Source organism: Lactuca serriola, chromosome 3 (genome assembly GCF_051521515.1).
Source record: "Lactuca serriola cultivar US96UC23 chromosome 3, Lser_US96UC23_V15, whole genome shotgun sequence".
Classification (NCBI taxonomy): Eukaryota; Viridiplantae; Streptophyta; class Magnoliopsida; order Asterales; family Asteraceae; genus Lactuca; species Lactuca serriola.
In genome coordinates, this window is record NC_136410.1 from 219908889 (window position 1) to 219923659 (window position 14771).

Sequence of the window (14771 nt, forward strand, 5' to 3'; positions counted from 1 at the left end):
TACACAATATAGTAGATTTTGTAAGAATACATTATGGTTTGTATAGTGTATTATGTTAGAATACACTTGGTTAGAATTTAAAATGATAATTACACTTTAGGTTTAATGATTTTTTAAGGATGTTAAAAAATTTATAATATATTTTGGTTACACAATAGTAATGGGTAATTGTATGATGCTATAAATGGTAATTGCATATATATTCTATCAAAATTAAGTGGTAACTACAATTTATATTTAATGATTCTTTTAGAATCTTTGTTTACCTGTTAATCTTTTTTTTTTTTTTTTTTTTTTTGTAATAAATATTTATCTTGAATTGCCTATTATTTTGCCAGAATAAAATCTATGTATTCTGTCATAATGTATTCTATGTATTCTCTCGAAATATATAAAGTGATAGTTAATTGCAAGTAACATGTTTTTAACCATTATTAGTTTTTGTTGTATTTGTGATAAGAATAACTGGAAAAATGCGTTGAAGACCTAATAAGAATAAATTAAAGAATGAATAAAGTTTGATCATACTTACAATTTTTAGAATGTTGTTATTTTTTAAAATTTTTATTCAATTTTGTTGATATTATTTTAGAATATGTATAATTATATTAAAATGTATAAGGCTTGAGAATATGTATGAATTTATATTTAAGTTCGGATATATAAGAATATATTAGAATGTTGTTATTTTTCAACCCCAGATTCAATAATGTTGTAATTTTTCAATAATATTCTAATAGAATAAAATTCTGAAAGAACATCATTCTAACAAAAAAATTATTCTGACAGAATATAATCGGTTATGTATACAAATTATGTTAGAATTAAAATTAAATTAATTAAAAAAAATCAGATTTTTAAAATTAAGATAATTAATTATCCCTAAAAATCCAAAAATTTCCTTTTATAAATGTAGTTAATTGTCCAAAATACATTTTTGCTAAAATTTGTGTGATTATATGGTACATGTTATCCCATTGTGATATCATATATGATATACCCTCAGTATACCCCTAAATCATGTTCATTAATTAATTTTATCCGCTGTCCAGATCTGTACATTCTGGCACACAATAGTTAGTAAAAACAGTAAAACAAAATAACCTAAGTCTCTCTCTCTCTCTCTCTCTCTCTCTCTCTCTATATATATATATATATATATATATATATATATATATATATATATATATATATATATATATATATATATATATATATATATATATCCTTATATTAATAAAAAATAGTCTTTTTGCCATGTGTCACTATATTAGACATCTTAATTAATATGATGACATTTGTCAATATATTAGTTCTCCTTTTTAAATTTATTAGACCTCCTAATTAATGTGATGTTATTTATCAATGTATTTATTCTTCATTTTCAATTTTCAATTTTATATTATTGTTTTCATTAATTCACAAGTAAAAAATATCTAATATATATTAAAAATTAATTTTATATATTAATTGAATCAACGATTATAATTTTACATAACTAATAAAAATATCTCATAATTAATAATTTATTTAAAATAATTAATTAATAATTTTGAAGTTTTATTATAAAAAATTAATTAATTTTTATACTCGTGGTTTCCACGAGTTATAAACTAGTATATATATATATATATATATATATATATATATATATATATATATATATATATATAGAGAGAGAGAGAGAGAGAGAGAGAAATGACCATCCGTTTTATTTACTCAGAAGGCAAGATTTAAACACAGACCGCTATATGGTTATGTTTCTGTAACTTCAATAGTCAATTAAGTTAAAAGTCCTAAAAAAAAGGTTCAATGATGATGGTTTGATCGAATGAATTCGATACTTAGTAGTTTACCCGAAAATGAGCTTTACTAATATTTAGGTTTTAGAACAATATCCATGAGTTATGTATTTCACTACAGTTAGGAATATCTAAATTTGAATTTACAATTAAATAAAAATGAATTCCAGTGACTTTCTTTTTTACTTTCTAAACATGGGTTGCATCATATAGTTAAAAGCATAAAACAAACTTGAGGGGTAACCTTATCTGTATTTGTATACTATATGTTGTTAGCAAAGATAATCCAAAAGAAGACAATTTGTAGTGCCAGTATGTTTCTTGATTTGTTCCGAGTTTTAAAATCCTAGTGTTATTCACGTCTGTAACGTTGTCTTTTTTAAACAAAATAGTTGATGGTCCAAACATTTCACAAAATCTACCAATTCCTTTGCCTTAAATAATCAAAACTGATGATGTCGATAATAATTATACTTTTCCTCTAGAAAAAAAATATGTACCCATCTATATATGATTATTGTTATTAAGATTATTTAATCGGAGTGGAGTTTCCTCCCTTGGCACCTTTTAATATACCAAGTAGCATGTTTACGAAGACCCATTCCTATGATGAGTTTGAGGCTTGTCAGCATCACAAACGTCATCACTGACAACAAAAATATCCACACAACTCTCCATACCATCGGCCCACATGGAATATGGGCTGCGTAAACTGGACTCAACACTCGTATCACCTGAAACTCAAACAAACAAACTATCATTTCTTTTTTCTTTTTCTCTTTCAGCTTAAAAGGACTAAATGCAACAACTAGCAATCCTACTTTTATTTAAATCTATACTACTTTCATTCCTTTTCACTTTTACTGTCATGTGATTAGATAGATACAAGGATTAAATGCAAGAAATATAAGCACATACTTTCAAATTTTTATTATTATTATTAGGACATTATACTTTGTAAAAACTATTCAACTTTAGTGTGAAAATTGTTCTGTATTTCAATGGCATTGTTATAATTGGGTAGATTTTCCAAAGTAATATATATAATATATATATATATATATATATATATATATATATATAGAGAGAGAGAGAGAGAGAGAGAGAGAGAGAGAAAGGAAGAAATGGAAGTAGAATACTATGATAAACAAATCAATGAAAGCAAGTTGTTATTTCTTGCATTTGACCCTCTATAATATATATATATATATATATATATATATATATATATATATATATATATATATATATATGATTCCTTTGAACTATCATGTAATCCCTTGAATATTATCTCCCCTAAATCATCTCTATCATATCCCCATCTAACAAACAAATACAGAAAGAAAAAAAAAATGTATAATGCTTTGAACAAAAAAACAAGGTTGCTTTTAAACAACTTATTTCAAAGAACTTATAATGAATATATATATATATATATATATATATATATATATATATATATATATATCAGGCTTACCACAGAAGCCGGTGCCAGAGGGACAAACGTAAGGGTTTTCTTTGGATTGTCAGGCTGGATATTTAGAGTCTGTTCCACAAGTGATGTATTATTATTAGTATTTAGGATAATGATAATGATAATGTAAAGGAAAAGGAAAAAGAATTAGAATATCAGATTGATTAAACAGTAGAGAGTACACATGTATGGACTATGTTCATTCATAACAGCCTGAGAATTAAAAGCATCCATCATTATTCCCTAGGTCTAAACAGTAAATACAATACAAGTACAAGAATGAAAAGTAAATGAAAGTACCTGTTTGCAAAGGTCTTCAAGAAATTCAGAATATACAATGGGCTTTACTTCATTGAATTTAGCAATAAAACAATGTTTGATTATATCAATCATTAATTCACATATGTAAACCACAAAGGCATTCTGCAACATCAAAACAAAAATGGACTTTAAGAGAGACAATATTGGATTTGGGTGGTGAAACTTGCCATTAACATTATTTCTCATTCTTGTTAATTAATTCTAAAATAAATTTTTTCTGAACATCGGTTAACATGATAAGATGCTGAACTTGTTTGACCAAGAAGAAATGAGGTATGTAATTAAAGGGAAAAAGAACTTACATAAAGAAAATTCTCAAACCAAGGACCTTCAGCTTCCAAAATATTCTGAGCCAAGACAAAAATGAGAAATGATGCAATATGGAACCTCTCCACTGAATCTGCAACCAAATTATCCACAAAGGCATAAAGAATGAATATATATATTAAGTTTGAAAAAAAAAAAAAAAACAGTTCCCCCAAATTAGGACCTGATATGGTGCCATAGTTTTGGATATAAATCATCCATGACTATAAAAATAGTATTTCCCAATTCCCATGGGAGGTACAGGCATAGGTAAGGAAGGCGAAGAAAACAATAAGCCAAGTGGAGGGGGAAAGGAAAAGGAATTACCAAAATATACGAGACTCTGTATGTTATCCTTGTTGAAACGTTTAAAAACATTGCTCTTTATCTCTGAAAAATTGTTTGAGACCAGCAAAGCAAACAACGCATTGTTGTGTGCAACTATACAGGTCGACAGGGTGATTGCCTGGGCTAATAGAATGAAAGAATGAACGAGTACAGAATGCGTTAAGGCAACAACTACTTATTTATCTTTATTAACAAAAAATAATTCATAAATCAAAAAAGGATATTTGACGACATCACAGCTAAAGCTTCATCAGAGATGAATCTCCAAAGCCAGTATCTCATGTTTTCTGGTGAGCAATTTGCAAAACCATCAGCAGTATTGAATAGTGTTTGCAACACATCTCCACCAAAATTTTGGCATAATTTATCAAATATCTGTCGGCAATCACAAAATTTAGGTTATAAACAAACTACTGATAATAATAATAATAATAATAATAATAATAATAATAATAACTAAACTAAGCTAATAATCAGCTTCTGACAATGTAACATTCAACATTTCATGAGATAGATTATCACTTGAAACTCTGCTCTCTAGGAGAAACAATGATTATCACTATTTCCTACCTGCATAATTCCATACCCTTTCTTCACATTCCTACCTTTATAATTTCACATTGACATCACAACTTCAACTTGGGTCCCATCCCATCCCATCTTTTGTAACATTCTAATTAATCATCACGACCCTACTAGCCAGGAAATTCTTTTTTGCCTAGTTACCATTGGAAAAAAGTGTTTAATCATATTCTCTTCTCACCTCCAATACATTATACACCACGTAGAGTTTGATCGTTCCTTGACCTCTAATCATGTGATAGATCAGGCTGATATCTACACAAGACAGAAAACAAAATTAGGAGAATGAACCACAAACAAACCTAAAAACAGAAACAATTGATTAAGGACTAGATTCCCTTACTAAACCTGTTTGTTGTAATAGAATAATTCCAGAAGCCAGCATAAGAAAACATCCAAAGTCAGAAAGATCCGCTGCTGAAAGCGACTTCAACTGCCTGTCAATTCAAAACAATAAAAGGTTGCTTGTTTTCTAGATTATCAAACTATTTACCATGCATGCATTGCAATGAATAACATTGAAAACCAAACCAAGCCCAAGTCAAAAAAATCCAAAGTTGAATTATCTAGAAATTTAGCATCTGCAAGTTTGTAAAGTAAATATACCTTGTTTTCAAAAGCCTCCAAGAGCTTGTGAGAAGCCTAATTGGCATGATCGTTAACAGTGACAGGAATGAATCCAAGCACACAAAGAAGCCTACATCTATGAGCTGAAATAAAAGTCCATTAACAAAATTCAGAAACAAACTAGGTTCTAGGTATAACTCTAAACATACATTTTGCAATAATATAACTCAAGTTTAAGATGTCAATGATCCCAAATGGCATGCACAAATCCAGAAATAAAGTCATTGCATTTGCAGGAGGAATGTGTAGCAAGATCAACATCAGCTGCATCCTGACCATATGTGATATAACAGTAACAGAGGATCACAGAGAAAGAAGCTATGCCTGGCAGATTCATATACACGCGTACACATTTGTATTTACATGTGTTGACATACAATATATATGTGTATATGTAAGCTTTAAGATGCTATGGGAAATATTATTTTGGTGATCCTCATGGTTAGAAGCAGCTGTCTTGATGGAAACTAGAAGCAAAACGATCCATTAGAGTTTTAAACTCCTCTAGTTCCCTATCTCCACGATTGCAATTGCAGTTGCAGTGAGGGCCCACTAAAAGAAATCTAGACAGAGAGCCACTCCCACCAACCGGCCCCACAGCCGACATGGGTCAATGCTTGACATGATATATATATATATATATATATATATATATATATATATATATATATATATATATATATATATATATATTCATGTCTTCATATGGGGATTAAAATGATCAAAAAAAAAAAAACAAGCTGTATTACCAACTCACAACGCCATGGCATGCGAAAAATAGTGTCATATACTCTTTCCCGATCCTTCTCATTGGCAAGGGTTGTGGTCATCCGTAACGAATTTCCACCATTCATTTCTTCCAACAAGTATTTAACTGGTGACCTCTCCAACAAAAACTTGTCTGACATAAATGCAGCAACACAATTCGTGAGATGTAGAAAGCAAGGGTACCATTGTTTCGTATTCTTGAAACTACATTTTACAATTCAAGTGGCACAAAACATATACATCTTCACAATAGTGATAATTCAAAAACAAAAATCCTGTTGAGTTTACATATCATTAACAAAACAAAATCCTAGAATGTCAAACAAGCAGGTCAAATTTTATGAAAAGCTTATAAGTGGAAAATGAACAAACATGTTGCAGACTCCGATACCAACTCTACAGAAATTAATGTCGATGATCCTCCAGTGAACTAGCAGAAAGTACTCAATATTATAATAAAATTAGTACAGACTACAGAGCTCCCATGCAGCAAATTACACTCTTGGTTCATCCAGCTACCTGTTCCTTCATGTATCCATTATTTTATCATATACTTGGTACACCATTCAAAGGCTGAAGAAACTTTTTGAACAACTTCGTCCATTTCCTAATCATGTCAAAACGGCTGGTTCCCTTTTGCATAGTAGTTCTAAATCCTAACTTATAAGGCCAACATCATCTGTTCTTTTAAGGTGATTTCTAACTCCACGGAAGACAAAACAATACGTTCCTATGTAACAAATTCTGTGTACTGGACTAAATAAATAAATAAATAACCCAGCAGGTCAAGTATTCTGCTGAAACTCGAGCTCCACCATTTCATAAGTTCTAGGGATATATCCATTATATAGATTTTCACTTTGCTAATGTGAGGTGTGCTCCTTTAGGCCGTGAATATCAAGAAATATCAAATATATAAATGATCAGCAAAATAACTCAAAATCATTAAAAAGGGGGAGAGATTGCAAAGAAGCTTACGATTTGGATCTTTTTCTGCCATCAGTCGTTTCCAATCCAATGATTGATCCTTTTCCAGTTTCCTACCTACATGATGCCCATTCACGTTCATCTCAGCCGTTTGTTTCATCATTAATTCAGTATCGAATTCCTTGCCGGAGAGACTACCAGTCCTACTACTATCATCTACCTCCTTGACATTCTCCTCAATCCGATACATTGACATTGCCTCCTCCCCGGAAGTACCAACACCAACACCGCAAACGCTACTCCTTTGCCTCAACTCAGGTGTTTCCCTAACTGAACTAGTCACTGGGTAAACACTCTTCTCCTCCGCCGGCAAAAAAGCTTCCTCGTACACCACCGTCGTCATCGTTTCACCACTATGGCAATTACTATTAATAAGAAAACCATTAGACCTACCATCGTTATTCAAATCAAGTTCATCGCCATCCTTTTTCTTCTTCTTTTTTGAGCCCTTGTGTTTGCGTTTCCGTCGATTAGACTTGGTGATAGCAACGCCCTCCCCTTGGTTAATAGGAGGAGCGGAAACGGATCTGAGTAAGAAAGTTTCATCATCGAAAAAGGAGTCGGAGGTCGTGAGAACGTCGAAGGAGAGCTTACGGCCGCCGGATCTCAGGTCCGACATTGGTGGTGATTTTGGGTGAGTTGAGAGCACAAAACTAAAATTCTTTTTGTGGCGTGTTTGGTTGAGAATTCAACGGAATTGAATTCTGTTGAAATACATGATGATGTGAAGATCGCTTTGTATCGAAACAGTGAATGTGAGGTTGGGTAGAACTGGTAATCGAATTGATGCTGTTTGAAAAAAATATTCTGATTACTCTGCATCGTCAACAATCGATGTCATGAAGTTGTTTGGAGAGCGAGGGTTGTAGATACAGGATAGAATCGGTGCACACTGCACAGGTTGTATAGGGTTTGAATGTGGCGGAGTAACGGAGGAGGTTTTCACTTTTCATACAGTGAGGGGAAGATTTTCGAGTTACTCTTTTTCTGAACAACAAAATATGTGTCATGTTTAATATTTGTTTTCAAAAAAATGATTTGGACCAATATTATAAAAACTGGTTTGAACCGCCGACTGGACCGGAAACCGGCTGAGGAAGGTTCAACAAGCATGATAAATTTTTATGATTTTTTTTTTCAAATTTATTTAGTTTTCTCTAAATAAAAACATATTGTAAATGTTATAAAGTTTTTTGTTGTGTTTGTTAATCATCTGAAACTATATTTTATTTCAATATTATACTTTATTTTCTTTTTGATATATATGGGTTGATGTAAAACAATAAAACTTATGGTTATGTGTTATTTTAATGTATTTAGATTGATCTACAACTTATTTTTATGAATATTTTTAATGTTTGAACTTGTAAATGTCAAATTCATGATTTATATATGTATGTATGTGTAGAAACATAGAAAAAAAATGTGAAAATTATAGAAACCGGTTAAACCCGATGGTCGAGCCGGTTAAATCGGTTCGGAAATCAGTCACCATATCGGTTCAACCAAAAAAACCGTTTTTTAAAACATTGATTTGGATCGTCTTTATTACTTTAAAAGTTGCATATGTTATTTCTTTTGTTAGCTTAAATTTGCATGGTTTATTATTAGCTAGACATAAAATAAAATGACTATTTTATTTATTTATTTTATTTTTCTTACAATTATTTATAATATACAAAATAAAATGAAAAAAAAAATCCCATCTCACCCATTTTATCCTAACACCTTCCTTTTTAAACCCTCTTTCCCTCTAAATTATTTGACAGAGAAACCTAAAGCAAAATCATCACCACCTCCTACCATTGTCGACCACCACCTATTTTTCTCAGAAACATCGTCGATGACCCTTTATTCCCTCGTTCTTCTTCTCAATGGTCCTTAAGCCACTAATGAACCACTTGTTTCTCGAAAATAACCACAAACCACCACCTCCTTCACTATCGCAACCCTCATGTACAAACACCAGCCATAATATAGAAACACACACATACACACACACCTATGTGTATGATGATGTCATACAAGGGAAAATGGCAAGAGAGACGAAGATCAGTTTATCGGGATTAGAGTTTTGAGATCTAGTTATCAGCTAGGGTTTCGAGGTTGTGTGGGTTGTCGGAGATGGAGTTGTCATTGCCACTTACTAATATGTCGATATCACCACTCGTTCGTAGATTTACACTACAGGTGGTGGTTGTTAGAAGTGAAAGGGGATATCGGTGGTAGAGTTGGTGTAGTGCTTGTTGGAGCTGAGAAAGAGGATATATGAAGTGGATTCTTCTTCTCTGCATGAACCGGTATTCGTTAGTATACAAACACCTAAACAGGTCGATAGATTCAGACAAAGATGATTTTCGGATGTAAAAGGGGATATCGATGGTGGAGCTGGTGGTTTAAACAAATTTGGTGGAGAGAGAAATGGTGATTTCTTGGTGGTAGTCAAAGGGGGCAGTGGTAGTCAACGATGGTGGGCGGTTGTTTTCGGTGGTGGTGAGATGTTTAGTGTAACGCCCGCAGATCCGGGCTAGTCAATTTATAGACAATAAGTGTCGAAAATGTCTTTTCGGCAAAAGATTATTTATAATAAATAGTCTTAACCAAGTTGTATAATATGTCTCAAGGTTTCCGTACATATAAAGAACGCCGAAATCCGAGTTATAACGAATAAGTTATGGCACGTCGAAGTTTTATGGCAAAACCGGCACAGTACCGGGAGACGTAAATAGTGAATTTACGATGGAGGACTTTTTAGCCTTAGTGATCTAAATGAAATTTGTAGAATATGTTAAACCGAGAAAATCCATAAAAAGAACACCCAAATCTGACTTCGTATGAAGAAGTTATGATTTTTCTAAGATTCGACTTAGCAGTGCACGGCCCGAAACTCGAATTTTAGTTCGAGCGGTTTTTGGCTTACGCGACCTAAATGAGAGTTTAATATCTCATTAATAAGAACTCAACGGTAAAAAGACAGACGAAAACGGAGTTCGTATGAAGAAGTTACGAATTTTTCGCAGTCATCTAACAGTCTAATCTCCTCCTACTGTTAAGTTTAAGATCGGTCGAGAATTAGCCGACGGAGTCTAAATGAAAGTTGTAGATCTTGTTTTTACCTACGCATGGAAAAAATAACGTCAAAAACGAAGCTCGTATGCGAGAGTTATGATTTTTCTAAGTCGAGAGGTTGTTGTGCGAAATCGGGTGACGTGGCGCAATCCTGGCCGTTACTTCCTCCCCAAGGCTAGCCACCAGATGGTGACACCTGGACTGGAACTCGACGAGTTTTTGGCTTTTCCAGCCTATAAAAAGGGAGTCGGGGCACCCTCATTTCTCACACCTTCCAACTTCTCTTTCTCTCTCGACACACTCTCTCTCAGCTCCCTAAGCCCCCCCTAAAAGCCTAGGTAAACCCCCTAGCACCCGAAGAAGCCCCGAGGCTCCCGAAGTCCCGAGAAAAGAGTCTTTTGGTTCGGAAACGCTGCTCCGAGCAAAGCCCGGTTTTCTTTAAAATCCGTTGTAAGTGAGCTATGCTTACGCAATTTTTAATATAGCTTTCAAATTAATTATAGTAATGTTATTAGGTCCTTAAAATAATTATTATGGGTTATATTGAGTGTCATTTAACGCTTATATAATAGTAATAATAGTCAGACTATTAATTAGTCACGGTTAACATTAGACTAAACCCTAGTGGTATTGATACTAGGTTTTATCGAGGGATAATTGTTTTGAGATAACAAAACGTTGCTCGAAGGCAGAATCACCACCTTTTTCAGGTGAATGCATAGTTATTTTCATCTTACACATAGATATGAAGTATTTTATATAAATTACGTGTTGTGTGTGCATATTATCTGTATACCTGCTATCTATGCTGGATGAACGATTTTATAAATTTTTTTATGATATAAATTGTATATGTGTTTTATATCTACAAAATGTGTTGGGTAAAACATGGGTAGATGTAATAGTTGTTGTGTGACAAAATAAAATACTGAGAGGCCCCGTTATAGATGTTATTGATGATCCAGTCATCTAGCGGAGTATAGATGACAACCACGGACTATTCTAGACAGTCCAGTGGAACGCTTGCAGGCTCGCAACCTGTATGTGTTTATTTGAACTGTGTGCTCACCAGATGTACTCCATCCCCCACATGGTTGCTTTAAGGACATTTATTGTTGAGGAATCCCCTTAGTAGTAGTGTCCATCCCGATGATAGTCCTTAGACTAGGTCCCTTGTGTTAGATGTTTTAAGGACATAAAGTGAGGATAACAAGAAGGGGTAATCGGGTTTGTTTGGTTTGATAAAGTTAATAAACTTATTTATTGTGGGTTGAAAACCCTATGTGCTCACCAGACTCCTAAGCCTGACCCACTCAGTTTCTTGTATTACAAGTAGTGGCGCATGAGCATAGATGTGATGTCTTGGGATGAGAGATTAATGGATTTTAGGCCTGTAAATACGGAATAATGTAGTAAGGCCTATATTGTATTGTTTATGCTTATGATATGTATCGAACATGACATTCCGAGTCTTTTTAATGAAATACATTTCTACGGAAATGCTTTTGATAAATCTTTATCATATATTGTTTTTGGACAAATTCAGCAACACTTTTATTTAAAATATTACTCTGATTTTTAAACAAAGCATAAACAAAATCGGTCTTTTCTGGCCGTGAAAATGGGGATTTCACATTTAGGGTGGTCGGGAAGTTCGTAGGAGATAAAGGGTTGTTGGAGTGCTCTTTTAGGGCAATATATTACATTTATTTTAATAAAAGAATAAAAAATAAATAACAACTAAGAATAAAGCTGAAAATTAAATGAAAAATAAATAAAAAAGGGTAGTATAGTCATTTCATGTTTGTAAGAACGAAACATACACCTTTTTACGATATAAAGGATGGTCCAAGTTAATTTTTTAAAATATGGATTGAACATGTCTTTTGGCACCTGCACAATGGACGATTCAAGTAATTTACTCCTTTTTTAATCAAAAGAGGTTTTTTTTTAAATGGTAAATGATATTATCATTAATTAGATTAATAAAAAAAAATACATAGATGTATGTAACGCCCAGATTTTTTTCACACCAGGTAATGTTTACAAAACATTTTGGTATACACTGGCACACTGGAGCACAAGAAGCTATCACAAGGATCGTGTTGGCAGCAAGCGCAGGATCGAGTCGGGCGCTACAATCTTTAACCTGCAAAACATTTACAAACAAACAATGTAAGCCTCATAGTTTAGTGAATTACAACTACAATAACACAAACACATAATCCATCAGGCATATATATTCACAATATCTCCTAAGAGATCTAACATAAACCTTTTTGCATAATAATCCCATCATGCTTAGTAAAAACACTAAGCCCAAACCTATCAAATGATACTATCTCCAATCCGAGAAAAATATAACCCATATATATATATATATATATATATATATATATATATATATATATATATATATATATCATCTCCAATCCGAGATAAATATAAACCGTGATAGAAATATTTTATTATAGCCAATTTAACTATTCAAGTACCATATTGGGCTTGAAATGCAATAATATATCAACACTAGGCTTAACCCCATAAGCCAATAACCAAATCTACCATATCGGGACATTTCAGTAGATTAGGGTTTATAATCTTGACAGTCTCAACTAACTATCTTACCGTGAGATTTACTTACAAATCTCACCAACAGGTCCGTAACAGCACCATATCACGGATACAAGTATATGTACATAACATATACTTAAATCTATCCAATCCCAACAATAATGTTGTATAAAACATGTAACATCCATACTTCCAGGTATATTGTTTATTTATTTAGTTTGAGGACTGTTGATCTACTCGACGAGTCGGTGTTACAACTTGTCGAGTAGAGTTGCGATGTTCCACATGGGATTAATGATCTACTCGACGAGAAACCCTAATCGCCTTTGAGCTAATAGAGAGAGTGTGTGAACTAATATTGAGTATTTTGGTGCAACTTTGGAAGGGAAGAGAAGGATTTCAATCAAGGAGCAAGAGGAGGCTGTTAGATCTGTTGTTATTCATCCAATAGCTCCTGTTAAAGGTATAAAGTTTATACCTTTCTCATTTGTTTGGGTAGATCTCATATTAGGGCTTCCTTTCTATATATTATTAGGACTTTGAGGGTATTGAGTCATATGGAGGTTTGGACTTCATATATGGACCTTGTGAGGTCCCTAGAATCCAAAAGTCCCTGCTTTATTCAGCCCTAATAGAGCTCTTGAGTGAAAAACCCTTATTAGAGCATGATCTTGGCATTTCAAGACCAAAGTTCCATAAATGGACGAGTCACAAGAGTGCACTCGGCGAGTCATGTCAAACTTGGACTGTTGACTCGAGTTTGACTTCTGTTGACTTTAGGGTTTGGTCAGCATGAGTCAAGGATACCATGGAGGGGTAAAAAGTTCTTTCACCCATTACAAGAGTTAGAGAGAAAGAGAGAACAATGTATGGTGTATTTGAGTATGAGTAGGTTATTAATTAGAAACAATTATCCTGTGTGTTAGGCGGAGGATAGTTCGAGATTTCCGAGTACGATACTTTTACTTGCCAGCTTACGAGGTGAGTCTTCTCACTATACTTACCATGAGTGGTACCTTCGTGTGATTGAGATGTTTAATGTGCTTACCTATGTATCTTAATATTATGCATTATGTTGAATATTGTTATTATGAGTTTACCGAGTTTGGGACCGGAGGGTCCCACTGAGACGCATTGACCGGAGGGTCTATTTGAGTTATAGCTTAGAGTGGCTAATGAACTATGTGTGGTATTCTGGGGAACTCACTAAGCTTTGTGCTTACTGTGGTATGTGTTTTAGGTACTTCTAAGGATCACGGGAAGACACCGGCTTGATTGTACACACACATCAACGATTGAGTTATGATTTGGAGGATTCTGGAGTTTTGACATATGAACAATTTTTGATATAAAATTTGATAATTTGACATTGTGAAATTTTGTGAATTTATTATTGAGATAAATGTGTTTTTAAATTGAAAATTTTGGTTTGAAAATTTACGTCGTTACAAAACAATTACATAATAACGGGGTAAATTATACATCCACGGTCTCATAACTCTGCTCGTATCACACATATATCGGTATAACTCCACTAGTATAATATCACATAAACGAATCGCGGACAACATCTCCGCTTAAATGTGTTAAAATCCTCCAAATGACACCAAAACACTCGTTTTTATACTCTGCAAGCTCTCACGTCGTGAGCAGTGTCCAGTCATGGTCCTGCCACGCATCCCACTCTCTCGCCACGTGTCTCGTCAATTCATCGCATCTCACGTCGTGACAATCATGATTCACATCATGGTGGTTAAAGGTTGACCTTTGACCTGACTTCCGCTGATTTTCTCATAATAGCATCCTACTTTCATCTCAACTTCAAATAGCCATAACTTTCTCATACGAACTCCGTTTTCAGCAAACTTTATATACACATAATCCTCATCACACGAACTACGATATTCTTCAAT

The 14771-nt window shown here is 33.2% G+C and overlaps 1 protein-coding gene across 1 annotated transcript; it reads right to left on the reverse strand.

Annotated features, from left to right (window-relative positions):
• Positions 1 to 2209: 2209 nt before the first annotated feature.
• On the reverse strand, positions 2210 to 8217 carry POD1 (POLLEN DEFECTIVE IN GUIDANCE-like protein). The gene is made up of 11 exons (XM_079031788.1): positions 7207 to 8217; positions 6210 to 6361; positions 5440 to 5543; positions 5182 to 5270; positions 5015 to 5088; positions 4476 to 4626; positions 4231 to 4398; positions 3900 to 3997; positions 3577 to 3699; positions 3280 to 3348; positions 2210 to 2536 (listed from the first exon to the last, which is right to left on the reverse strand). The coding sequence occupies exons 1-11, from the start codon at positions 7832 to 7834 to the stop codon at positions 2336 to 2338; spliced, it is 1857 nt and encodes a 618-aa protein (XP_078887914.1). The 5' UTR covers positions 7835 to 8217; the 3' UTR covers positions 2210 to 2335.
• Between the last annotated feature and the right edge of the window lie 6554 nt (positions 8218 to 14771).